The sequence below is a fragment of the Temnothorax americanus genome, unplaced genomic scaffold (assembly GCF_048541705.1).
Source record: "Temnothorax americanus isolate GAGA-0224 unplaced genomic scaffold, ASM4854170v1 Scaffold5, whole genome shotgun sequence".
Taxonomy (NCBI): Eukaryota; Metazoa; Arthropoda; class Insecta; order Hymenoptera; family Formicidae; genus Temnothorax; species Temnothorax americanus.
In genome coordinates this window covers 423,026-449,127 of record NW_027509657.1, presented here as the reverse complement: position 1 = coordinate 449,127, position 26,102 = coordinate 423,026, and the positions used below count along the sequence as shown (strand labels likewise).

Below are 26,102 nucleotides of genomic sequence, written 5' to 3'. Positions count from 1 at the left end.
CGATAACATTCCCCCCTAAAGACCGAACCCGAGATCATTCTCGGTCTAAGGACGGGTTAAGCGATACCCGCGAGTGACGATGACGATGTCGAAGATCGTTATCCGTCTCGCGTGCGTGCACTTGTACGCGAGTACGCGAGCACCCCGTATTCCGATCTGATACGCGGTTCGGCTGTACGTCGGTTATCGCGTAATGCGTATCGGATGCGTTTAACGCGTCACGCGTCTCCCGGCGTACGGCGATGTAAGTTTTTATCGCGCGCGCACTCGTATAAAAATGGAACTCGCGCGATAAGAGCGAGACCGACGCTGATTCTGCGAAAATCGATTTTCGCGCGAATCGCGGAGTCGTCCGCTAAGATCGACGAGTGGCGGCGGCGTGGCTTTCCGATGGAAACGCGTCCTATCTGACGAGGGTGTCACTCGATACGACATTTTCAGAGACAGCGTTTTCCTCCCATCATTCGAATATTATCGATCATTAATATGGAAATGTTTTACGTGGCGAGCGTGGTTTATTCCGCAAGAATAAACTCAAATCCGCGGTATAAATATTCATCCTTTCATGTCGAGTATTACGTTATTTTTATTTACGTATTTTTATCAAACATTTTATATATTGAAATTTTTATCGATACGCGCGCACATACGTATATATTAAATAAAGTATTTGTTTATCGCAGCAAAACGGACTAACTTTCACGTAGAACATGAGCTTAAAAAACGCAATATGGACTGATAAAAATATTACGGATTCTCCCTCTAGGATAAATATGTGGGATGTGGGATTAATATACCGTGTCGTGTTCGACGCATCAAAAGTGACGTGTCGCGGTGAAAGATAAAGGCCACCTCCCGCCGTGCGCTCGTGTGTTGACTGTTAACGTAAATTACATGGCATTCCCCGAGTTAGTACACCGCCTTTAACGCGACCATCTACGTAGTCTCCTCCTCTCCTCCGCTCCCGCATCCTCCCCCGCAATCACCAGCTGTCGTCTGACTTCCGTCCCTGAGTGAAGCGTTCTTCGCTATACTATTATTACAAACGTGCTCGCGGTACCGAGATTGCGGGAGCACAAAAAGCTGTTGCTGTTATCTTCCCCACAGCGGTACGATAATTATCACACGATAATCTAAGACTGATTATAGGATAGGTCATTTGAATCCTACAAATGTATTAAAGTCGATACGCGCGATCACCGTCCGTTTCAAGTTCAATCAATAACAAGAATCATTAGAAAAAATAAAATAAAATAATAAATTTGTTTATAAACAATTAATTAATAAATTAATAATTAGTTACATTGTTATAAATTATAAATAGCTCAACAAGAATTATTAAAAAGATAAAATAATTAATTAGTTAATGAAAAGTTATAATTAATAATTAGTAAAATTGCTATATATCATAAAGAGCTCTTGCTAACCAGGTTCCAGATTAGATACATATAACTTTACTAAATTTTAATATTTTAATTTTTAATTCAATTTATAAAATTTCTTAAATTAATCTTTTCTGAGAGTTACAGATTCTTTTTATGCAACCTTTTTCTTTATTTGCAACCTTTGCACGTTTATAAACAAAAGGAAATAAGAGATCGCGGCCGTGTCCGGTGCTGAGGTTGCTTTTTGAATCCGACGCGAATTGAAAGGCGACCGAGCGCAGCACGGGCGTGTCTGTTTTGCGAGTGAACTCGTGCAATTGCGCACGAAATTGCCGGCCAAAATAACAGTCATTAATATTCTTTTTCTCGCTCGCGCGACTGATATTCGCCACGATTGAAAGCAGCTCTTTTTACAACACTAATATATAAATACACTGCGAAGGAGTGAAATATCTGACAATATCCGTTTGTTTGTTATGGAAAAGATCGTGGGATTAGCAGCGAATTCCCAAGAAGAATGATTGGATCGGTAGATTAACCAATTTCTCGATATAAATAATGAACCAACAAAAGAAAATTATCTCATCGACTTATGTATCTTTGTTTATCAGCATATAAATTGCTGAAGCTTTTTATCTTTAAAAATAAATTTCAATTTAAAAAATATATACCGTGATATGCAATTGACGCTCAATAATATAATCTACAACATATACGATGTTAGCGAAAATATTTAGGTGTAGTCTTTATCGTTATCAGGTCAGCCGTCCTTACTTTAAGATATACAATTTAATCGCCGATAGCTCGCGAAAGTAAGTCAATAATGATAGGATTCCCGATAAAACGTTTAACCGTCAGGTGACACGAAGAATTTTATCTCGATTAACATACTTTATCGAAAGAAATCTTCATTGAAATAATCAAGTCCCGAGAATATCACACTAGATTACGCGGTTCTTATAAAAGCGCAAAAACATGCGTTTTCGTTGAAAATTCTCGGTGCAATTTAATCACAAGTCATGCCCTATACTTATATAAAGTAGCGAGAAACAAAACAATATTTTTGTATATATATTTAACTTTAAATTAAGAACCGTAATTTACGTATAAATTTATAAACCTATACTTACTTATTTTATAACATTTATTTATATGTATTGATTTGATTTTTTCGCGAAATTTAGTTGCATGTAGAGCTTGAATTACATAGTCATCAGGATTATGTAATGTGAAAAAATTTCTGCACACGTCTTAAAATTAATCGTTTGAAAGTAGCTGCGTCACTTAAAAGTTCCGACCAATTCCAGGACGTAGTAAAAGAAAAGAAAGTGGTATAAATCATACTTAAGATTACAACCAAAAATCACTCAAGTATCGTTTTGAGGAACGCAGGTGTATTTCTTTATTTCTTTATTTCCATTTCCGGACGTTGTCGGTATACCCAGAAAGAGACGGAAACCAGAAACTTTTCCGGTCGGTAGACTCAATCAGAAGTGTGGTAATTTAAACTGCCGAAAGCTCCCTAGTGCGAAGAAAAGACCGACGTCACAAAAACGATGCTAAAGCCGAGCGGTTCATTTCGCAAGAGAATGCGTCAACTCGCCTATTTCAAAGAAAGAACGTCTGTCGATGATTATCTACAAATTCTGAATAAAGATGCGACCGTCTTTCAGATTCTTCTAAATTGCGATTATTTTTATTCTTTTAGATTTTCCGCGAACATATTAAGATTCTCGCTCATATAGTGATAGAGAGATAGCAGATATAAATAGATAAGTGACGAGTTTTGTTTGTTTTTCTCTTCAAGCATTTCTAAATACAAGTATCACCTTAATTTCTAAAATAGCCATGTTCTATCAAGAAAGCGCATCAAGAATATTAAAGGTTACGAAGACCACTGATAAATGATAATAATACTGAAAATGATCAGAATATCTAATAATTTATAAAATCTCCAGAAATCGTATTCTTTGATAAGAGATTGAGGAATTATATTATATATAATGCATACACTCATACATATATATTTTATACGTTTTATATTTTATACTGTATCTAGAAATTCACCATAATATTCTCCCCCCCCCCAATCTTATACATTAAGGGTCGATTGTTCCAATCTGTTGGCAAGCTAACTAATAGTTAAATCATAGATATGTCTTTGTTTTTCCTTCAATTTAGACAAAAATAGACTTATGATTTAAACATTAGTTAATTTACCAACAGGTTGGAACAATCGGCCCTAAATGATTAAATTTCATTAACGAGAGAAAGATCATGAAAGAACAAATTGTTTATCTCGTTAATTGTATATTTTGCTAGAGAAGAAATTGCAGCTTTCAATTAAGCGTATTCGATCAATCGAATAAAAAGGAGCAGTTACGTGCGCCGTGGGAAAATAATAACGCGATTAAATAAAAAGTTCCGGACGGCCTTGATCGGTTACGCTTGTTGATGCGCGGCCAATTTCTGGTTTGACAAGTCCGACTACTGTCGAGACGAAACACGGGACTCGTTGCAACCACGAAAATGCGACCCGCAATATGCGAACCACGTTCGAGGCACTATGATAGAATTGTTCCACGAGAATACAATTAAAAGATCATAAATGTTTTTTTTTATGTTGAAATAGATTCCGTCTTCGTTTATCGACGAAAATTATAACTATAAGAAAAATTGAAAATTAAATAGGCCAAGGAAAAATGAAGATTTAACGATTTCATTTAACACTCGAATTAACGATTCGAATTAAACGAAGCTGGTAATTCCGTCTCTTACAAAGCAAAATGCGCTAATCCGAGCGGATTGGCCATATGGATTCGTAGATTCTGGAGAACATACAGCTGTGTCTGCAGATGGTGACCATACGAACACGTGGTTACGGTATCAAGTACGGAAATATACTGAAATATTTCCAGAATCATAAAATCGGTAAAATAATGGAAAGACTGGCACTATTGTCTCGCTACTTGACCCGTAGAATCCTGAATTACATATGACGAACATGGATGCATGTTGCATTTGTGGCGAAATAAAGTCCCACATTTCGAAAGGATGGAAGAAAAATGTGTACATGTGTTAACAGTATGCAAGTCAGTTGCATGTGAACAAAATGTAACGCTCACATGGGCAATAATAATTATTTTAATTCGTAATTATGTAACAATTAAAAAACAAATATATGATAATTCAGGAAACTCAGAAAATAATTCAAAATTGAAAAAAAAAATATATATATATTAGTTGTATTCTTTTAATTAATACACACACACATGCAATAGAAATCATTTGTCTTTACATATATAATTTTTTCTTTTATATTTCTTATTATTGTCTTTGCTACTTATATCGATAAGTCTTATATAAAGTTTAAAACACTTGATTCCACTAACTAAATTTCTAAATAGATACAGATTCAATGATTATTTTAACTGCTCATTTATTGATACACCCAGCCTGCTTTAACATCAAACTTCGATTTTGTCCTGTAATTATTTTACCGCGACGGATTGTCGTTGCGTTCGCACAAGCCCGCAAGTATTTACGATTCGGCGGAACGACGATCCCGAGGAAAGAAGTGGCCCTAATACCCGCCCGTGCGCAATACGCCCGCGGGTGTTTCTCATGATTTTGGCATAACGAGAACATTCTTTCAGAAGGACAGGAGCGTTGCACCGGGTCTGCGTCCGGCGAACACGTGATAGCCGTGGATAGCGGAGGACACTGCGAAAGGGAGCGGAAAGGGCGAGGATGGTCGGAAACGAGGGGGCGGTAAAAGAACCAAAAATTCGGAGGTCGAATCTCCGGGAGATCAACGGCGGTAAACGGCCTCCGTCTCGAGACTCGGGGAAAGACTCCTGCGGTGGTCAGTGAGTCCCATAAACTCGCGATTCTTGGCCGCCCGCGGCATATCTCCGCACACGCACATTACACATGCAAACCGCACACTCGCAGCACGTTCGAGAGCGCTACCACTGGTGGGTGGGCAGAGCGGCTATAAGGCACGACGAAAGAGAGATGAATGTAGAGAGGAGAGACCCGTAGGGTCAGCGCAGTGGAGACTTGGGGGAAGGGGGACGAGGCGAGGGAACAGGCGCAGGGAGAGAAAGAGAGAGAAAGAACCAAGCGAGTGGTACAGAGAAACTGTGAGCTAAACTCTCAGCCTGCTGGCGCCGCTCAGTCGGCCCCCGCTAACTCCCGCCGCCAACAATGCGTGCACTTCTCCCCTTTCCCCTCGTCCCCTGTGGCCATCGCCACCACCGACGCCAACGCGCTGCGTCGTCTAACATCTCGGTGGTTACTAATACCAGCGGACGGCGACATCGCACCACAATCAACGGCGCCAACATCGGACACCAGCAGTGTCGCATCGAGAATCATTGATCACGAATCAATAGAAATCATTCAGAATCGTCAAAACCATTACGTCTTAACGTCATTAGAAATCAAGCATGAGAGACATCAAGCCATTCATAATTGTTATGCTACTGCGTCGGACCCTAACGTCCATCGAGATTCAACATAGCGGACCAATATTCTTATTGTCATAAGCTGCGACGCGCCTAGCATCACAGTGGAGTGACACATACCACTACTATCACTGGCGCCAACGCCAACGCCGTGCCGCTCTCTGTCACGGGATCTTTTCCGGCGCGATGGAACCCCCACCATCGCGACACTCTCGTATTGCCGCGTTTCGAGTCGACAAAGCTTGTGGGTAAGAGAGGGAGGCCGTATCCGCGGCGACGTCAGGTCGCCGGTGTTGCTGATATAGTGGTAGTAATACAGGCGGTAGTAGTTCAGTAGTACTACTAGTGTTGCTGGTGCTGATAGCGATGGTGTGACGGTGCGACGATGGTGGTAGTGGTGACGGAGTGGTGGTGGTAGTGATGGTAGCGCGACGACGTCTACTAGTGGCGGTAAAGCTGGTGATGGTGGTGGTGGTGGTGGTGGAATGGAACACGGACCAGTCGAGCCTCCCTCGCACACGTAAGAGCATGAAACGGAGTCGAGAGTACACGAGGCCAGCCAGTTCGCTGTCGACTGCGTTCGGAACAGGACGTCTGTCGTCCCGTGTCGAGTTTATCGCCTGAACGCAGACTCGCGAGGGAACTTCTTCTGAACATCCCATTCGTTCGATAAACAGAGTTTATTTTTTTTTGCTGGGATTACCAGGACCCAGCCAGAGTTTTGTTCTATACGTGTCGAGATTTTATGGATCTGTATCACTCGAGGGGAAAAAGGAAAAAAGTGTATATATTTGTGCGTGAGGGTGCGTGAATCGAGGAAGGAAGTAAACCCGGTGAAGTGCCGGTGATCCATGAGAGGAAAATGACCGACCACGTGGTGGAAAGTACGTTCGAGCTTTCAGCTTTCATGAAAGGTGAATTTTAGCCCGTAGTCCGTAGCGCGCGCTCCACGGACTTAAACAGAGGGATGACACGAGACCAAAGCGAACGTGATCACTTTAGATTGCTGATGACTTTAATCTCGGTTTAACTTACTTTTTTATCCTCTTCTAATTCCGATAATTAGAAAAAGATTTAAAAAAAAATAAGTTAAATCGAGATTAAAGTTAATCTACATTGGTAGAAATGGACACGAGTATTCCATCTCCAGTTCAATCTAAGTTTGTTTCCCATTCCTTCAACATGCTGAAGTTGATACAGAAATAGTTGACGCGTAACCAAGCCGTAACAAATGAAAAATTCGAACAAATAATTGGCACTAATAGTCACTATTTACCTATTTACCGCAAACTGTGAATAACAAGTCTAAAAACAGAACAATGTTCTAAATTCTACATCTGAAGTACATCAACCCACTTCAGCCTGTGATAATTATGATAGATAATTTTCCCATTTATCTGTTCTAGATTTGATGTCTTAAGAGCATTCGTTTTCGCACATTCTCGTGTCATCGCTCTAAATACTCTAAACGCTTTCAACTAGAAAATAAGACTCCAAATTGTGAGAAGATAATAATCCCCGCACAATTTAAACTCATTTACATCTCTAACCGGCGTGCGCCAGATTGGTTTCGTCGATCGCCGACTTTAAAATCGACATGTGCCAATTTGACATCTCGATGCGCGATAAAATCCATTAAAGCAGTATTCCGCTGAATAACACCAATATACCTCTAATGCACCGTAAATCATCATGTCGATCGTTCGAATGCGGGCCGATCGATCGGCCTCCCCTTGGTGTGGGGGCCGATAATTATCATTATAACCGGCGCCAACGCCGCGGAATGGAAAGATCGCGACTGGATGAATCAGGAACGGGGGGAACGAAAGGGGAATCGCCCTGCAAGGGATGATTGGAATGGACTTGTATACCGATATAAGGATTAGGCGAGTAGATATCCGCGCGTAAATGAATAGATACGCGGAATAGGATGAGAGAGTACACAAATGCGGGAAGATTGCCCTTATTAGCTGCACTCTCGTTGCGCTCTCCCGTCTGCATCCTATTTCTCTCGAAGCGGGGCGGAGCAAATGCAACTTGAATACCAAACATCTGATATTCATTCATCTGGGACATTTTTAATATCCCAGTCGAATATCTTGGCTTGGCTCGAATTAAAATAGATTTAGTGTAGCTTAGTGGCGATTTTAACGAAACATTACGAATTTGATTGAAACGATTTAAAGATTCAAATTATTAAATCTATGATAATAATATAAGGATGTTTTCTTCTTTTTATATCAAAAGCGTCGACTTTAAATTCACTAACATATTCACAACTGGGAGACTAGACTATTGCTGTTTACGTTAGATGCCGGATAATAGTCTCGGCATTTTTACTGGACGCCGAAGGTACATAGTATCGCGATCTCGATCGAGAAAGAGAGAGAGAATAGAAACGAGAATGCGAGGCAGAAGGCGGCGACGGCGACGGCGACGGCGGCTGTGGCTGCGACGGCGCCAGCGTGGGTCGCCACATACGCACGCACTGCTACAGAGATACTATCCCGGGTAACAGACGACCCCCTTTGACCGAGCTTGAAATCGGTGCTGAACATCTATGCGTAAACAACGATGCTCGGAACAGCAGAATCAGCGCGATGCGCCGATTTAAGCTAACGCCAGCGGAAGACCGAAACCTGATGATTTGTATGGCTGTATGTATGTGTATATGTATAAATGTTAGATATATGCGTCTCGATCTAACAATCGGCATGAGATGTCACACGAGAATAGAGTACATTTTGTCGTCTGAATCTATTGATGAAACGGTTGAAAATTATTACGTATGAAGTGGTCAATGAGATATTTATCTATGATATTTGATATCAAAACGTCATTTTATAGATGTTTCTCAGAAACCGATAACGCAGAAGTATGCAGTCGTTGAATTACCAAACCTTCGAGTGATAACAGTTAGGAGTAAAAACAGGATTCTATCTAACCATGGCAAGCATATATCTTTGTAATCGAATCCTAAAGTGACAACTTGTTAAACGTAACAGTTTTCGTGTAATACTTGAAGGATTACTTTAATTGCACAAAATTCAGTTATATTGCTAGTTATATTGCTCGCTATTTTACTAATTTTCTTAATTTATTGCCGCTCGCATTATATCAAACTTATTATTAATATCTTCGTAATAGAGAAAATTAGGTATTACTTATTCCTGCAGTATGAGAATATTATTATATCAAACGTCAAAATTACAGCAACAATATTATTAGGATTTTTTTTAGCAAAGGATTTAATATAAGCACATATAAGTGTGAAGAATTAGTATTGCTTTTTAGTTTCTTGTTTCGCTGTTTATCGTGATGGACGAATTTTCGCAGTATTATGGAAGAAATAATGTTCGATCGTGTCTTACTTTCCACTCTTCGCAAATCGAAAAAAACAGATCGAAAAATCGTGTCAATAAACTGTTACACCGTTGATCAATGCGATTAATCGTACGTATGTTAATGTCAATGCTTTAATTGTGACGTGCTCAAATCCAATATTTATCAGCGGTGTTAAGAGGTTACATATACGTTTGACACGTTGGCCTTAAAAACTAGGTCGAACTTAACGAATTTTTATTGTAGGTAAAATTATGTTTTATTAAAAAGTAAAAATACATGTCTTGTAGGGTACTCTTTTGAGAATATCTCTAAAAAAATTAAAAACTCAAAAATTGAGACAGCTATTTTCCTGAAACAATGTTTTAAAAATCGGTACCAGAAATATCTCGGAGACTAGTAAACTGATTTGTGCATAAAAATTTTTCAATCTATGGCTCAGTTTTTTATAAATAAAAGAAGACCCCAATTTTTGTAATCAAAAATCGCATTTTTCGTTACGAGTTGCTGTCAAAAAATTCGAAAAATCAATATTTTCAAAATCGGCTATGACAAACACTTTCTTCATCTGACGGTAAATTTTTGTTTTTTGTTTCACATATGAGAGGGGATGGAGGTACCGCAAACACCATTTTTACAAACACCGGTCGGGAAAATAGCTGCCAGGACCTCGTTTGATATTTTTTATTGAAATTTTCAGGAGATATCCTCAAAAAAGACTACTTTACAAGATATGTATTTTCATTTTTTATATATAATACATATATAATTTTACCACAATAAAAATTCGTTAATTTCGATCTAGTTTTAGGCCTGTCAAACGTGTGTAACCCCTTAAATGCATCGATCGCGATAATGTCGTGCGTGGACGATTGCGTGAGTCGTAAAAAAAATATTAATGAAAGACTAGATTGCGTGCGTGCCGTTCGATGTTTTCTTGCGTAAATCTACGCCCCTGTCGGTATCATCAACGAGACATAAAGTTAATTGAGATAACTGAAGTGCTGTTAGCATAATACCGCGATATTATTCAACGATAAAATTAGTAGTCAGCGTTTTCCGATGATTTCTGCACGCCTGAACGGTTAATACAATAATTAATAAGTGGTCGGTACAAATGATAAAGTGTGTCGAGATATTTGTAAATAAATAATACCTATTTAAACACACTCTAGATTATTTTATTATCTCACTTAATTTACCTCTGTTTTTTTTATTTTTACCTGAGTTTAACTTATTTTTTATTGCTTCGTTAATTTCCGTTATTTTATTAATCTTTTTTCTACATATTATCAAAAAATTATCCAATAATTGTAAAAAATCTGTTACATAGTAGTGGCTCTGATTGAAACGAACTTTACAACCAATGCCGTTTATTATCAGTTTATTGATCTCGGAGCAATCATCAATCTTATCGTGGAGAAACATCGCAGCTTCATTCCGCTATCATAATCGGCCGACACGAAAGCGTGCAGAAAACAAGCATTTTAATTAGATCGTGTCTGCCCTCCACGCCATAACTAGTACCTATCGCCTGTTACTACTTATAAGTTGCTACGCGCTCATTTGCATATCTCATCTCCTCGACCGACTATACTTTTACTCTCAAACCTGCCGCCGGCATCGGCAGCAAGTGGCGTTACACCTGATTTCGACTGCAATGAGTCGCAACGAAAAAATGACTTCTCGTAAGTTTCACGGCGTCAAAATTATAAGAGAGAAGGAGACAGAAAAGAGAAAGAGAAAGAGAGAGAGAGAGAGAGAGAGAGAGAGAGAGAGAGAGAGAGAGAGAGCACCGTCATTCGTTTATCACTGCATGCATATTCTTACGCGCAAATGGGCGCACTTTTATGCGCTTCATTATTCGCGATGTCATTGCGACGTATTTGCCTTTCGCGTGATATCCGTCGACTTTGACCGAAAGTAAATATGTTTATGTATTAAAACAAGAAAATACGTTTATATTATTAACACAGAACATTATACCAGCGCGCAGTGCTATACCGTATGCATATAATAATTAAAGGTCGACACTGCAGGCACTTACAATAGCATGGAAATTTTACAGTGTCCGTGATACACTCGGTACAATTCACTTTTAGATATCTGAAAAGTTTTGACCCGATCTTTCTCTTGGCAAATATTTGATTATAAACGTCATTTTTTCGCCGCTTCGTAATTTTCTGGACAATTTAACGGCTACTCAATTAAAATTCTCGAATTAAAATTCTATTAAAACAAACACGTAGTACGGGGCACAATATTATTACATTTAAATAGCATTGTACGAGATGTCTATAGATCGGTCAACACCCCGTTCTGCTGACACTTCGTAGACGCCTCGGGCAACGGCACAATACTCAATACAAATTTCGCTTGGGGTTTATTGCGCCGGCTTTGACCTCGCCTCGAGAGTGTAATCGATACCCTATTGAGTCCCGTCACAAATACAAAGGATGTCACGAGGCGAAGGGACTCCCCCATCGCCACCCACTTATGCATTACGGTCCCGCACCTGCTACCTGCTACCTGCGGTGCCACTAACTTCGATAATAGCTATCCTCCGCGAAAAAAAGGAAGAGCCTCTTGACCTTCGTCCTGTTATGAAAACAAGATCGTATCTGAAGAGATCTTCAATTTCCGCGTAGATTTACATAACGCGCGATTAGTAAAAACCGAAGGCGTATAGTTTTGACTTACAAGCGTCAACATAATTGTTTACTATTGCCCAAGGAACTTATCTTAAAAAATGACGTAAATACGTGTGTAATAATTTCGAAACCATCCAACGTATATTATATACATATAATCGATGATGTACGATGAGAGCATTGCGATGCACGCGACAGCGAGCCATCACTTGGTCTCGATTGTACGATTGGATTGACGTGATTAAAATAAGCGGTCCTCGGTATCCGGATCTCACCCGCGCCAGAAATAATCGACGACGGGAATTCCTCACCGTAGATAAAAAGAGATAATATAATCTGTCGGGGGAGATGCTGTAATAAAATTAAAAAAAAAACGATCGTCTTCGAACCCTTTTTGCACAGAGCTTACAAATCGCCACTGATACGAAATTTACGCGATATCACGTATACGCATTCGTTCGTATATTATAACTTACGATTTTCTGTTAGTTTAAACTTTAAACACAGATGAGTAAATACGAGCGATTTCGCGCGAGTCGGCGGCGTGGCACGTGGGCGATTTTACACGTGTTTATTACGGGGATTGATATGCACCGCAGCACATGCGTAAAATGAGAAAAACAAACATTCGATAGGTAAATTCATCAATAAAATTTTTACCTATTTTTAGGAGCTGTTTTAACGACGAGCAGATTACATATTTTGAGAAAAATAACGGTGATTTCAAATAAGATAAAGTAGTATCTCTTTTTAAATGTTTGCGAATTGCGTTAATTAAAATGAAATTAAATTTTGGAAGGAAAAACGAATCTTTACAGATATATAAATAAATAATAACGTCTTTATTTAATTATTTTTAATGTGATATTGAATATTAAAAATGTTTGAAAGTTGTTTATTAAGAGAATATTAATTTTAAATGGTTTGAACTTTCTTTTTTTATTTGAATTTAAAAATATTATCAACCTGAAAATACGCATTTGGTAATTTACAAACTTTTAATGAGTTAAGTATGAATATAAGAAGTTAAGTATGAACATAAACCAGTAAATATTTACTACAAATCAGCGACATGATAAGAGACTTGAAAGTTATTTTGAAATGTACGGAACACACGTAAGGCCGACACAGAATGACATCAGAAAAATTCATTCAGATTGGATAACTTGGGAGGTACCTACAGCTAAACTCACAACGATTTCTTGGAATTCATTATTCTTTTCTTATTAAGACGATATCTTCTTTCATTTGTAGAAATCTGATATATAAATCTTACTGATTAAATATATAATTATCTCACTGTTTGGATAAGAATTTATTTTGTAAATCAAGTCTCTTCCTGGCAATTGTAAACTGAAGTAATAACGTCTATTCTGTATAATTATTTCACATCACTGGTCTCTTATTATAAATTTTATAATTACATTATTACCAAAATTATTCACGGTTAAAATTAAAGCATGCGGAAAACACGATACTACTCGAAGGTTCGATATCGGTGCGAGTTAGGCATGCTGGCAAAGGCCAAGACATAAGGTCAATAAAAAAGAAAGAGAGAAAGAGAAAGGAAGAGAATTCTCGTATCACGTGTCTCCGATCGATATCTTCATTTGATGTTATTAATGCCCGTGCACTTTCTCTAATGACGCCTTATGAATCATGATCAATATTTTATTGTGAAAAGAGAACTAAAGTATAACACAGTAAAAGTAAATGTTACTTAATATTAAAGAAAAATATATATAATAAATATATACAATACACACATATATATAAATATATAAAATAAATAAATGTATTATTTAATATGAATTAGATATTTTTGTATGAATTCTAAATAATTGTATGATTTTCGTGGATTTTTTAACCCTATTCATTCCAATCAGCCCTTTCGTGTCCCAACGGGTTTCTAATCCTCGCATCATAACTCACGAACGAATTGACGAAATTTAATGTTCCAAAGCGCAAATTAAAGCTAAAAGTAGTAGCTTTAATTTGCGCTTTGGAACATTAAATTTCGTCAATTCGTTCGTGAGTTATGATGCGAGGATTAAAAAGGGCGGAAAACACGTTGGAGTGAATAAGGTTAAACTTATTTTTTCTATATAAATAAATTATACATATATTGTCTAATTTATATTTCTTGTAAAAAAGAAAATTTTAGAATTTATTGAACCAGTAAAATTGGGGAGGGGTCACGAATTCTATTTCTATTCTCTTCCATCATACAATTATGCCAAATGCAATTAAATTAAAAATTAATACTTCAATGCTGCATCGTTTATGCAAACGAGCTGTCGGAATAAATCATTTTTTTTTAAGGAAGAAAAGAAAAGAAAATAGAAAGCATGAGCGAGAAAACAATTTGACTCCTAGATCACGCGCGAGAAAATATTGGCAAAAACCAAATTACACTTTCAGCACGTACCGGCATTGTGTTTACGCGAAACCGCCCAATGCCAATCGACCAGAACGCGATAGAACGGACATATAACCGCGCAATACGAAAAAGCGGCGGAAGAGGTGAAGAAGTAGAAAACAGAACGAGCGTTCTCGCGATCGGGCCGGTCGGTCGCGCAAATGACCAGCCCGGTACATCGAGTCACGCTCGCTCTCACGACCATCTGGGCTAGCGCCATTGCCTCTCTCTCTCTCTCTCTCTCTCTCTCTCTCTCTCTCTCTCTCTCTCTCTCTCTCTCTCTCTCTCTCTCTCTCTCTCTCCTCCTCCTCCTCCTCTCTGCTATCACTCTGCTTCTCTTCTAGGCAATCTCCTCCGATTCCTGTCCCCAAGACGACACTGAATGCGCACGTTCGCATCGGGCTTTCTCTTATCATTCACGAGAGAGAATACTCGGATGTCGTGAGAGACATAAGAATAATTTCACGACGAGCTTTATAGATCGTTTCGCGGCGAATTAAGTTTCCTTTGGTAGCAGATTCTACGAACAAGTTCACCGAGCGTGATTTTTCCATTTTACGTAACAACACGGTAGTCCGTAATGTAATAAATAATTGGCTAACGATCGCGAAGGTCAATCGCGTCGGATACGAAAAAACGCGGTGGCAGCGACAGTTTTGCTGGCGACAGCGAAATTCCATCTCTCATGGACAGACGTGCTCCGATCGAAACCGCGAAAGTATTGATGCCGTCTCGTTATCCGGATCGAACCGAATCGAGCATGACGAACGAGCGTGTCGATTTTTTTACGTCGGACGAAGAAACTGCGCGACTGGTAACCCTCGCCTCAGTTCGGAAATCGGAAACAGCCGCTCTTGGCGCAGCGCGCGATAAATGCCGCGCGCTCCTCGCGCCGAGGATCGGGACAGGAAACGGCGCATCTCCACACACGGCGGCGGCGCGGCGTCGCGTCGCGTCGGCGAGATTTATCGGCGAGATGTTTTTTTTTTTTTTTTTTATTTCCTCCTCCCTTCCCTTTTCTTCTCTCTTCCGCGCGCTCTCTGGCTTCGCCGCTCGCTTCGCGGAAAGCCTCCGGCGGAAATGCGACGCGCCGCCACACGAGAGTGGAATATAATAGCGCGAGAGCGAGGGATAGCTCTCCCGTCGTTGCGCAGTCTTCGCGCACAATTTCCCTTTTGAACATTACCGAAATCCGTTTGCATCTGGCTTACAATTAATTCGAAGAAGCACGACGATTAGGCAAGTTAATCAAAAATAATTGTTTATAAATGGATATTTTAATTTCGTTAAATTATGTCTTTTACTTTTGGAAAAAATCCTCGTTTCAACACTGGGCTATCCTCAAAGAAATATTTTATTTTAATTTTTGTGATATTCTTTTGAAATAGTCAATTACATGGAAGCATCGTTGACAGTCCAAGTTTTGACGGTCCAAACTCCGCAACGTCACACGTATATTGATAAATATACTTTAATATTTTTCTCTGAATGACATGCAAGTAAATCTTATTCTGCTAATTAAAAGACAATTTGTTTCGTTTTCTCGTTAATATAATGCACGTATTATTCTCTGTTTCATTTAAAAAAAACAAACGTATGCATTGTATTAATACTAAATTTTGCTCAGATTCCTGGATATTTTGATCGATCGCATCTTGTTTTAATCCAAGCCCCCACAGTTATGTCTTTTACAGCATATATGCCCTGACGCCGGTTATTTTCGCAAGCGCGACGAATAGCGTGAGCAATGCACGGCGTGCCGTCCCCCCCCTCGCCCCAAGAAAAAGAAACAAGAAAGAATAATCAGACGCTTAATTCGGTCGGCGCGCACACTTTCGCGCCCACGCTCGACATGCCGCGGTCTTAAATCAACGCTCTCAAGCTGTCGCATATAATTCTCCCAATAACGCCGCGGCGAAGGCGACGCGCACGGTAAACGCGCCCACGAGCGGCGACTGCGAAACGCATTGACACGCGTCAAAACGGTAATCGCTAACAGAGAACCGCTCGTTAGGCAATCGTTAAGTATCGCGGTATATCGGAGGGAGATCATTAGGCACACATACGACACGTACCCGTATCGATCGGCGATCTAAAGTCATCGTCTCGGCGGCGCGGCGGTCGTGCGGACTCTCGTATTACGTCGCCATTACGCCGCGGTAACAGGTGATTATTAGCGGCCCACGGCGGCGCGCGGCGCGGCGTCTCGCTCGGCGCCGGATTGCGCCGGATGTAATTGGCGTCGCGTAATTACGCGAACTGGTCGACATCACGCGGCTGGCGCTTGACGGACAAGCGTCAGGCGGTACAAGCAGCGCGCGATGACGGAAAACCACTCGGCGAATGGATCTACGATCGAGAACAACCTTATTTCCCTTATTTAGCTCGGCTCGAATCAGTTCATTCGCGGGAACCCGCTTATCGATGAAAGAACAGCGGTGTCTCAATTTGATGTCAATATCTTGCGACGCATTCCCTCGAGATGAGCTTTAATGATCATTTCTGGTTTATCAACCCGAAACTTAACACAATTATTACACATCCTATGGTAATTTAGAGATAATATCCTCCATGAATACATCATAGAGATAAGGTTTCAATTTTGAAGAAAATACTTAAAAATTTTCCTTTGCATTGTGCTTTACGTATTCAAACGGAAATAGACTGATTGTTGACATTAATATTATCGTCGCATTCATTGGTGTTATGAAATGCGCACAGCGAATATTTTAGACGCATCAATCATGCATCCTACGTGCACGTGCTCTTTTTCCCTGTTTTCATCGAATCTCTTTTAATTGAGGCCATAGATCACGCTCGAATCTCTTATCGCTTATCGAATTCTTCTTGCACATTACACTACTGCGCAAAAGAGACTAGGAAGCGCATAATCGCTTCCTAAACAATATCGCTCGAATTCATTATCACAATTTCGAATGTCGTCGCGTGGACGATTGAATTTCGGCCACGTGCGCAAGAAGCGTCTGCGTACTTTATATTTAGCTACTTCAGTTCTATAGAAAGCTCCCGAGAGCAGTTGGATGTTTTCCGACACGTTCCACGTGTTCCCGCCTTCGCCGTCTCTTCAATCTTCCACGTGGGATGCACTCTTTTAGTGCTTCCCATCTCAATTAAAAAGAGAAAAACAAGCTTTCTGTTTTCTTTTTCTGCTTATGAATGAAATGGAAAGTATCCGGATTTATTTTTATTTAACACGTTTGAAATCTTTTTAAATATCCTATTCCAAATTTCTGTTGAATTTATCGAATTATTAATAAATAAACTAATGAAACTTATTGAATAATTGTCCCGGTAAAATTCATATTCTTTGTCGATTAATAAATGCCACGGCGAAAATAATAATACATCTCGAATTAAACTTGTTAAAACACTCATGATTCATTAATTTCGTCCTCCATAAAAGAATTTGTAATGATTAAGGAATAATTTGGACATCAGAACCGAGGCAATGACACGGTCGTACATATAACAATGATTTCGATAGGGCAAACACAGCTGTGTGGCAGACGCAACATCAAATAAGAAGAATTTTTTCCACGAAGAGGACGCTTCTACGAAGCGTCGTCACGTATAGAAGATGCGCACCCGGCGCGACGCGACGGAAGACCCGGCGGAAGATCGGCGTTACAAGCCGTTACGTTCTCCGGCGCGAGAGTTTGCACAGATGTGCCCGGCGTGTTTGAACAAATGCGAACGAGACGGTGGCGGCGGAAGTACATACATACGTCCCCCGAGACATTTCGCGAGCCTGTCGCGAAATGGCACGAGCGCGGACTCCAAGTGCGCGCGTCCGCAGACAGATCTCGATCGCCCTCTAAACTGACGACGGTTCCCAGCGGGATATCGTTATTCAATTAGCCGTCTAGAAACTGCAGAGAGAGAGAGAGAGATTGAGACCCTTTCTATAAGGTCAAAATTGCTCCACGTGGATCGTAATCGCGTCCGAACCTCGGGCGGTCTAATTTTGTATTTTGCGAGGAAAAGAACGGCACGTGTGTCCCCTTTATTCGTCTTTGTTCGATCGTTTTATCCGGTTATAACTTAAACTGCGAATATTCTTCTGTTTTTTTTTTTTTTTTTTTTTTTCCCGGAAAATTTTGAGGGGAAGATACATCCTGTTTGAGATGACACAAATCGAGATGACACAATCAGTGGCACGCAACGAGTCGTGAACGCGCGACCTCCTTCGTCGACTTGATTTTTTTTCGTCCGATCGATATTTATGAATCGGCCGATGATCAAGCATGCGTCTCGGCCGGCGCCTACCGATGATGACCCCAAATGACCTAAACTCTTCCCGGCACCGTCGCGATAATTTCCTTTCCACGCGCTCGCGACCTTTCGTTTTTTACGCGTGCGATAAGATTACGAGGCGATGAAAGTTTTTCTATGTAGAGATGCATAAATTTAGCAGATTGTCGTTACTTTTGGTATATCGGTACCACGCACGCAATATCGTCTTCGAAAATACTTATCGCTTTGTCCGCATTGTTTAAAGTAATTAAAGAAAAACTGATAAAAAATTGTGTAGAGATCGATATTTAAGCGCGTATTCTCAGTTCACTTTTATCATAAATGCGCACATTTAGCATATACATAGTTTACGTTACATATACTGTGGAATCTCAGAAATAAATGGCGCGCAATTATCGATGAAAGTTAACTGAGAATATGGGCCTTAGTCAATATCGAAAATGCAGCATTATGGGTACTTATAATATCGATGCATCGGTAATAAGCGAGTTCAAGTAAACACTACAAGGAAGAGATTTCTTCGTTCGTTAAACAATAATAATCGTCGCCAATGGCGGTGACAGATGGCCGCTATCGAGAGTGCGGCCTTGTTATCGGTACGATAACGCTTCTAAACTAACGCGCGCGACGAGCAGAGATGCCAGGTGGCCAGTTAACGTTATCTCACTTTGCGCGAGAGCAGCTCCGCCTCACTTGTTCGCGCTTTCTCGTTCTATTATAATTCGCCCTGTTTTTCGATCCAATTTGTTCGGCGACGAAAAGAGGAGCGGCGGCATTGAACAAACTAGGATCTCGTTCCAATTAATCCAACTTTAACCCATGACTTATCGCGTCGCGAGAAGTCAACGCCGGTTGGCCGCGCTCGAGCCGAAACGGCGCGGCGGCGGACAGAGAATCTATGTTTGGCTCCAATCGGCGAGCACTTCAGGGCACTTACCGCGCTCGGAGGAATTCCGGCGAGGAGCCCTTCGGTTGGACGGCTTCCAAGATACGCGGTATCTACGAGAGATTTTCGGGAAAGCGTCCGCGCCGAGGTCAGCGTGATCGCCAACCAGAAAGGAAAGACGATCCAGTTGCGATTCCGTCGCGATCGCGATGACTCCTCTTCTCAAGGAAAGTCAATAAAAGGAGAGCAACGAACAGACGAGGTTGGCGGCCGTGCTCTGCTCTTCCCGGCTTGTTTCTCTCGAGAGGAGAGGACACGAGAAAAAGGAAGAGTATATAGAGCGGCGGAGAGGAGAAGGGTGAGAAATGGCGTTTATTAATACCGCAGCATCGAAATCCAGCCAGTTTACGCCATTTGTCCCTTAGATTTCTAATCGGAGAACCGAGAGACTCTTATTAGCGTATTTTCCAATTATATCTTATTGCGTTTAGACGTTATGAAAATAATTTTTTTTCGTACACACATATTTTATCTTATATTTTCTATTACAAATTATTCTAATTAAAATTAGAGCGTTACAAAATTGGAGAGTTCAAGAAAGACAGCTAGTAATATATAAAGACCTTGTGCCAAACGCCTTCGCCGGCTTCGATTTTGAATAAATATAGCGTCAGACGCCTCTTAAGGATGTTAAACTAATTCCATTCACAGTAATCGTATTTGGAAGAGGAGACCGATAGTAAGACAGAAAGAGAGAAAGAGAGAGAGAGAGAGAGTGAATGCGAAAACGAGACAGAGCGAGATGAAAGAATCGCGCGCCGGCTGTGGCGCCAGCGATCCGCGTTCGAGAAATCCGATGCATCTGCAACACTGCAACGCTTAAGTTGCGCTCGATCAGTCGCTGCGCGGTGAGCGATCGTCGGCTCGTATGAATTATTAGCTTCGATCGATGATCGAATGAAACCGACCGTTCGTTTTCGCTACCGAATGCCCGCGCGAGAATTCATCGAATAATTTACTTACGTAATCACCACGGGAAGAATGTCAAAAAGTTTGAGATCGCGTATCACTCGCGGAATTTTACGTGTCTCGCGGTCGGGAAATGTGAGAAAGGTCGTGAAATCGCGATCGCCGCTCTGACGCCGGATAAAATTACGCACCGTCGTGTTTGCATACGCATTTGTTACACAAACAAGACGATTACGTCATTCGGTTTGATAACTCGCGCGTTGTATACAGTTTCGCGATTCTTGACTCGTGCGCGTCGCCTTGCGAAACGCGTATTGCTCCAGCTTTTCCAAGAATCTCTAGATATTAAAAAAAATATGAATATATATATATATATATATATCGCGTTGTTATTTCGAGGAAAGCAAGAGAACCTCGGTATCTGTAAAAGCACTAAAATCGTGCGTGCGAAATCATATAGAAATCATTTTGGCCCCTTCCGAAATGCATCAGACGATGAAAACGGGCGAGGTGGAACTGTTCGCGCGATGACAATAAGCGTCTTCGCCGGCGATACTAAAATCAGCGAAATTAGTCTCCGCCTTGGAATCCGAGAGTCGGCTCGGGTCGGCGAAGCGGACGGGAGGAGAGGCGAGCGAAGACGGCGCGAGTATATTATAATCCTCTATCGCTCGGGTCGGGGTCCCTGTGTGCGCGCCAGATGGTACCAGCTGGATGACGCATCAAAGCAGCAAAGCAGAAAACCTCCCGCGTGTCCGAAGCGCGGTTCCGCCCACGGAATCGCGAGGGAAACACGTGCGCCCGTGCGCCTCCGCCGCTGCCGCCGTCGCCCGTCGCCAGCATCGGCCTCCGTTCTATTGCGAACACAATCTCATAGTGCGAGAATTCGGTAGGATTTCGTAACGCGCCTACATTACCGAGGAACATTATTTACCTACATGTCGTCCGCAAGTGGACACTCGCACCGCGCATTCAATGACGAATTCCTCGAACGGTTTATCATACATTAATCATAACCTGATTGATTTATGCGGTAAACGATGTAATTTTCGTAACATTTTCTGTATAATAGAGCGACGAAGTGGACATTATAAACCGCAATTTAATAAAAAAATCTTCGTATTATATTATATTATATGTTCCACATTCTAAAAATACCACGGTATTAACGCACATATAATAATACAAAGGATAATAGAAAAGTTTTGATTATATTTTTAGATTCAGTACACGGAAAAAAAATGAAGTACTGCTTCAATTAAACGTCGACGTCACGGGCTGCCACAAGCATATGTAGTTAATTCAATTGGATATTATTATGGATCAAATATTTAAATTATTAAAACAATTATATCCGATGTTTTTTGTTCATTAATATTAATGTTGCATCAATAAATTTTATCTCAATAACATGCTGTTGATACAAAAAATGATGCCGTTGATACAACATTATTTTTTTCCGTGTATACCTATAAAAAGGAACGAAAAATTAAATTGTGTGGCGTAATTAATTATTTATTTCTATTGTATCGTCTACTTATTATATATAATACTTATAGTGCAGGATAGCCGGTCATAACTAACGCGTATTTTTCTCTATTTTGTTACAGCCGGTGTCATGGCGGGTTCCGAAAGGGACAGCGGCTCCTGCAGCAGCGTCGACGAGGACAGCAGATCGAGCCTGCATTCACCTACTTCGTCCGAGGATAGTGTCGAGGTGCAGGTGATACCGATCTCGTTGCGAAACAAACGGAAGCTAGCGGAGCCGCGGAAGATTCAGGAACCAGCGGTCATCGCGACGCCATTGAAGAAAAGACGATTCGATCCTATTTCCTCCTCGGAGATCGTCTCCTCGACTACCGTGGATCAAGAAGAGGCCAGGTCGCTGAACACGCCGAATCCCTTCCGACCGTGGATTCCTGCTTCCTACAAAAACGAATCCAAGACAACCGTGACTTCGACGACGACGTCGACGAGCACGATCTCCAACGCGACAACGACGACAACCACGACGACAACGGCATTGTCCAGCGAGAGAAAAGAAGAAGAAAGGAGGAGAGACCAAGACGAGACGACGCAGAGGCTGCACGAATCGTTTAAGAGACTACAACATTCTCCCGGTCATAATCGATCGGCTGTTTCCTCTCGACGAGAGCCTCGTCAGCGATCGTTCGAGTCGGCAACGCCAATAGCGACAACGACGTCTCCGTCGGGAAGCGTGATCTCTCTACCGCACCCTAGGCTGCAGGACGAACCGTTGTCCTTGGTGGTGAGAAACGAGGCGCCCCGAGTGCCGTCGCATCCCGCTGTAAGTGGTTCCTACGAGAAAACGCCGTCGTACATGATGGAACACCTGTTGGCGACTTCGTCCGGTCGTAATCATCAAAATCACCAGGCTCATCAGAGTCAGCGAAGTCACCAGAGTCACCAAGCGGCCTCCGCGTCGAGACACCACCATCAGGGCGGCCAGCAGAGAAATTACAAGAACATGACAAGGGAGAGACGGATAGAGGCGAACGCTCGAGAGAGAACCAGGGTGCATACCATCAGCGCGGCCTTCGACACGTTGAGACGCGCGATACCCGCCTACTCGCATAACCAGAAGCTGTCGAAGCTATCGGTACTGAGGATCGCCTGCAGCTACATCATGGCGCTCGTCAAGAGTCTCGAGAAGGACGGCGAGGTGATGGCCACAAAAAGCAACGGCCTGCAAAGCTTGAGTAGCTGCGTGGAGCTGGTCTCCAGGACCATTCAGACGGAGGGCAAGCTCAGAAAGCGGAAAGACGACTAAACGAATCGCGTTTCCACCTGAACAACGGGAACAATATGAAAATAAAGGACAGCGGAGAGTCTGTAACGGAAACAGAACGGGAGAGATGTTCCGCTCCGCGCTGTCAAACGCTTATACACGTCTTCTATTCTCGATGCCATTTGATTCGCGGGGAGGGGAGGACAACCTAGGGTTAAGTAAGCCGTTAACCTAAGCAACTGATCCTCGCCAGTTTCTACGCTACGCGTATTAATTCGTATAGACTATAGAGTATCGACCAGGAATGCGTTAAATAGAGTCGCGATGGAAGAGGATTTTCGAAAAGAACGATGATAAGATAATTTAAATTACGTCTTGTTCGCAGAAAACGTTATAGGATATTTGTCGTTTTACAAAAATTGTATGTTATGCTTTTTGAAATCGTAATAAGCTTTAAATTTTAATGGACACACTATCAGCATCAGAGAATTTCTCGCGGCGCCCGCAATGGGGATTCGTCTACCTACATACCGATAGCAGTTGCGCACAATCGGACAATAAATCTTTAGAAAGATTCTCATACTTAGATTACGCTCGATTTACAACAGACACTGCTGCAGTCATTACACCGCGTCACGGACATTAGAGAACGACGAACGTTTACGTAGAATTTGACAATTCATGATAGAAGCTAAGTCTCGAGGCTATCTTAACCCTTTCGAAATGATAACGGTAAATTTATTACATCTTATTTGCTAATCCCACAAAATACATCGGTATTTTTATCTTAAAGTAAGATGAAATTTTGAAAAATATGATTTTTGTACATTCGTAATATCATGAAATCATTTTTCATAATTTTTATAACAAAAATATAAAATCTATTTCCTTATTTTTTTCAATCCTAGAATCCTACAGACAGAATGATTCTTATGAACAAAATTTATTTTTCATGAACATAATAATTCTGTAAATTTCTATTTTCACGACGATAGATTCACAGAGTATTATAATGCACGATGTATTTTTCTGGCGAAATTTTAAATATTCTTCGGTATACGTTGCCGTTTGAAAGGGTTATAAATGTGAAGCATGCGATTGCGTCTTAGCTTAGCCGAGCGGATTCGTGTGTCGCCTAGAGCGATGATTTTCAAGCTACGATTCATTGAGATGCACTTATTTCAATGAAAGAACAAAAGGAATGATCGGTCGCCTCAAATCTGTTGCACTAGCTTACAAAATGACGATCTAGGAGACATATGCGCAAAAACGAAAAAGGACGAATAAAAAAAAAGAAAGACAATAATAATGTTGCTTGTGTGGTATTCTTGATAAGGCGGTGAATGTTGTGCATTAAATTACGAAGCTACAAACGGTATCGTCTTCCTAGAACATATGATAGTCAGGTAATGTGTACTGAACATGTGTAATGAAAGTATCATCGCTATAATTGGATAGGATCTGCCAGGATCGTCTTATTTTTCGAGAAGACTACTACTTTTCAATTTTTGGAACTCACTATTGATAATCGAAAACAGAATGTAAATGATATAAGTGTAATCTGTGGTTTTTTTTTTAGAATTGGTTTTAATATTAAATAATATTGAATGTTAATATCGGTAATCTTAAAAAAGTGTATTGAATGATTTTTACTCTGGGATATACGTTGAATTGTTAACAAAAGAATAATTGTGCGCAATTTATTAAAAAAATATTCCGTATAATAGCGTTAACGCTATCGCAATAGGAGGACGTTACCTGATACTGAGCTAAAGCTAAAAAAGTAATCGAAGAGGAGTTGATCTGTGCTCAGTCTTTTCGCGCAGTACCGTCGACTGCGTCTTTTGTAAATAGTGCGAATTTTGTAAATAGTGAATGTAATGATGTGTTACGACTAACGATATATGCCGAAGCGAATGTACAGTAATTGAACGCGGTGCGAGAAAGGAACGGATGTGCACGTTGGCCTTACGCGACGATCCGATGCGATATCCGATGTGTACCTTTCTATGTTATAAGATAAAAAAAACTTCAAACAAAGTTCAAATGAAAGTGAAACTCAACAACACAAAAATCGTGTCTTTTTTGTGCAACAGCCTTCCGTAGCCATTGCGCTGGCCATTCCACAACCTTTCCCCATTCTTTCCTATCACATTAGTTGATAACTATATTTCCCTGAAATTAATATCATTTCTTATTCGCGAATTTTTCGCTCATCAGAAATAGAGCAAAAATATACGGAAGCTCGTCAATGAGTTTTTAATTTATTCTGAATATTATTGCGTACATTTTTTTTATTCGTTAGCTTAGATTATAGAATTATCAAAAAAGTTTATCGCGACCTTCATCGAACAATTCTAATGAAACAATGGAAATTTTAGCACGAAAGTATAAGATATATGAGATAAGACGGCATCCGTATCGTCTCGCGAATACAATGTCGAACAAAAATTCGTGCATGGTAAATTCATCAAGCTCAGCGGACACATTGCTCGGTCAGGCGTACGTGCATAACCAGTTACAGCCAGATTTCGCGAGTTTGCCTAAGCACCCGAGATGGAATATGAAATCGCGACTGTTATCGCGGCGACGAGGTAAAAGTGGATCTAAAAGCGGTTCGTAAAAACGCGTACAAACGCACGCGCACGTGGACACGGAATGTATTCAGGTGTAACAACGCTGAACACGTCGTCGGTGTCGGCACGATGACGCGGGGGTGTTCCCCGGGCGAATCCACACATCTGGCCCACAAAAGATAACGATATCGGCCAACAATCCAATTGTGTTACTTGCCACTGCACAATAGACGGGACACGACCAGTTCGGTACGTATGTATATATGTACTCGCGAAACTGCGATAGTCTCGGCGATAGTTTTGCGTCGCTCTATTTGCGACAATCACAGCATTTTTTAAGTTGCGCGATACTTCCTTTATCTATTAATCTCAAATATTTTG

General features: G+C 40.9%; 1 protein-coding gene and 1 long non-coding RNA gene across 3 annotated transcripts in view; one reads left to right on the top strand and one right to left on the bottom strand.

Annotated features, from left to right (window-relative positions):
• Positions 1–26,102, bottom strand: part of LOC143903890 (uncharacterized) — a 96,096-nt gene that overhangs the window by 58,865 nt on the left and 11,129 nt on the right. The window lies entirely within an intron of this gene.
• Positions 6,095–25,212, top strand: Net (atonal bHLH transcription factor 8-like protein net). 2 transcript variants are annotated; one of them, XM_077417842.1, is made up of 2 exons: positions 6,095–6,738; positions 22,007–25,212. In XM_077417842.1, the coding sequence occupies exons 1-2, from the start codon at positions 6,717–6,719 to the stop codon at positions 23,185–23,187; spliced, it is 1,203 nt and encodes a 400-aa protein (XP_077273968.1). In that variant the 5' UTR covers positions 6,095–6,716; the 3' UTR covers positions 23,188–25,212. The 2 variants fall into 2 exon arrangements, with proteins under 2 accessions (XP_077273968.1, XP_077273967.1); XM_077417841.1 differs by having other exon boundaries at positions 6,102–6,768.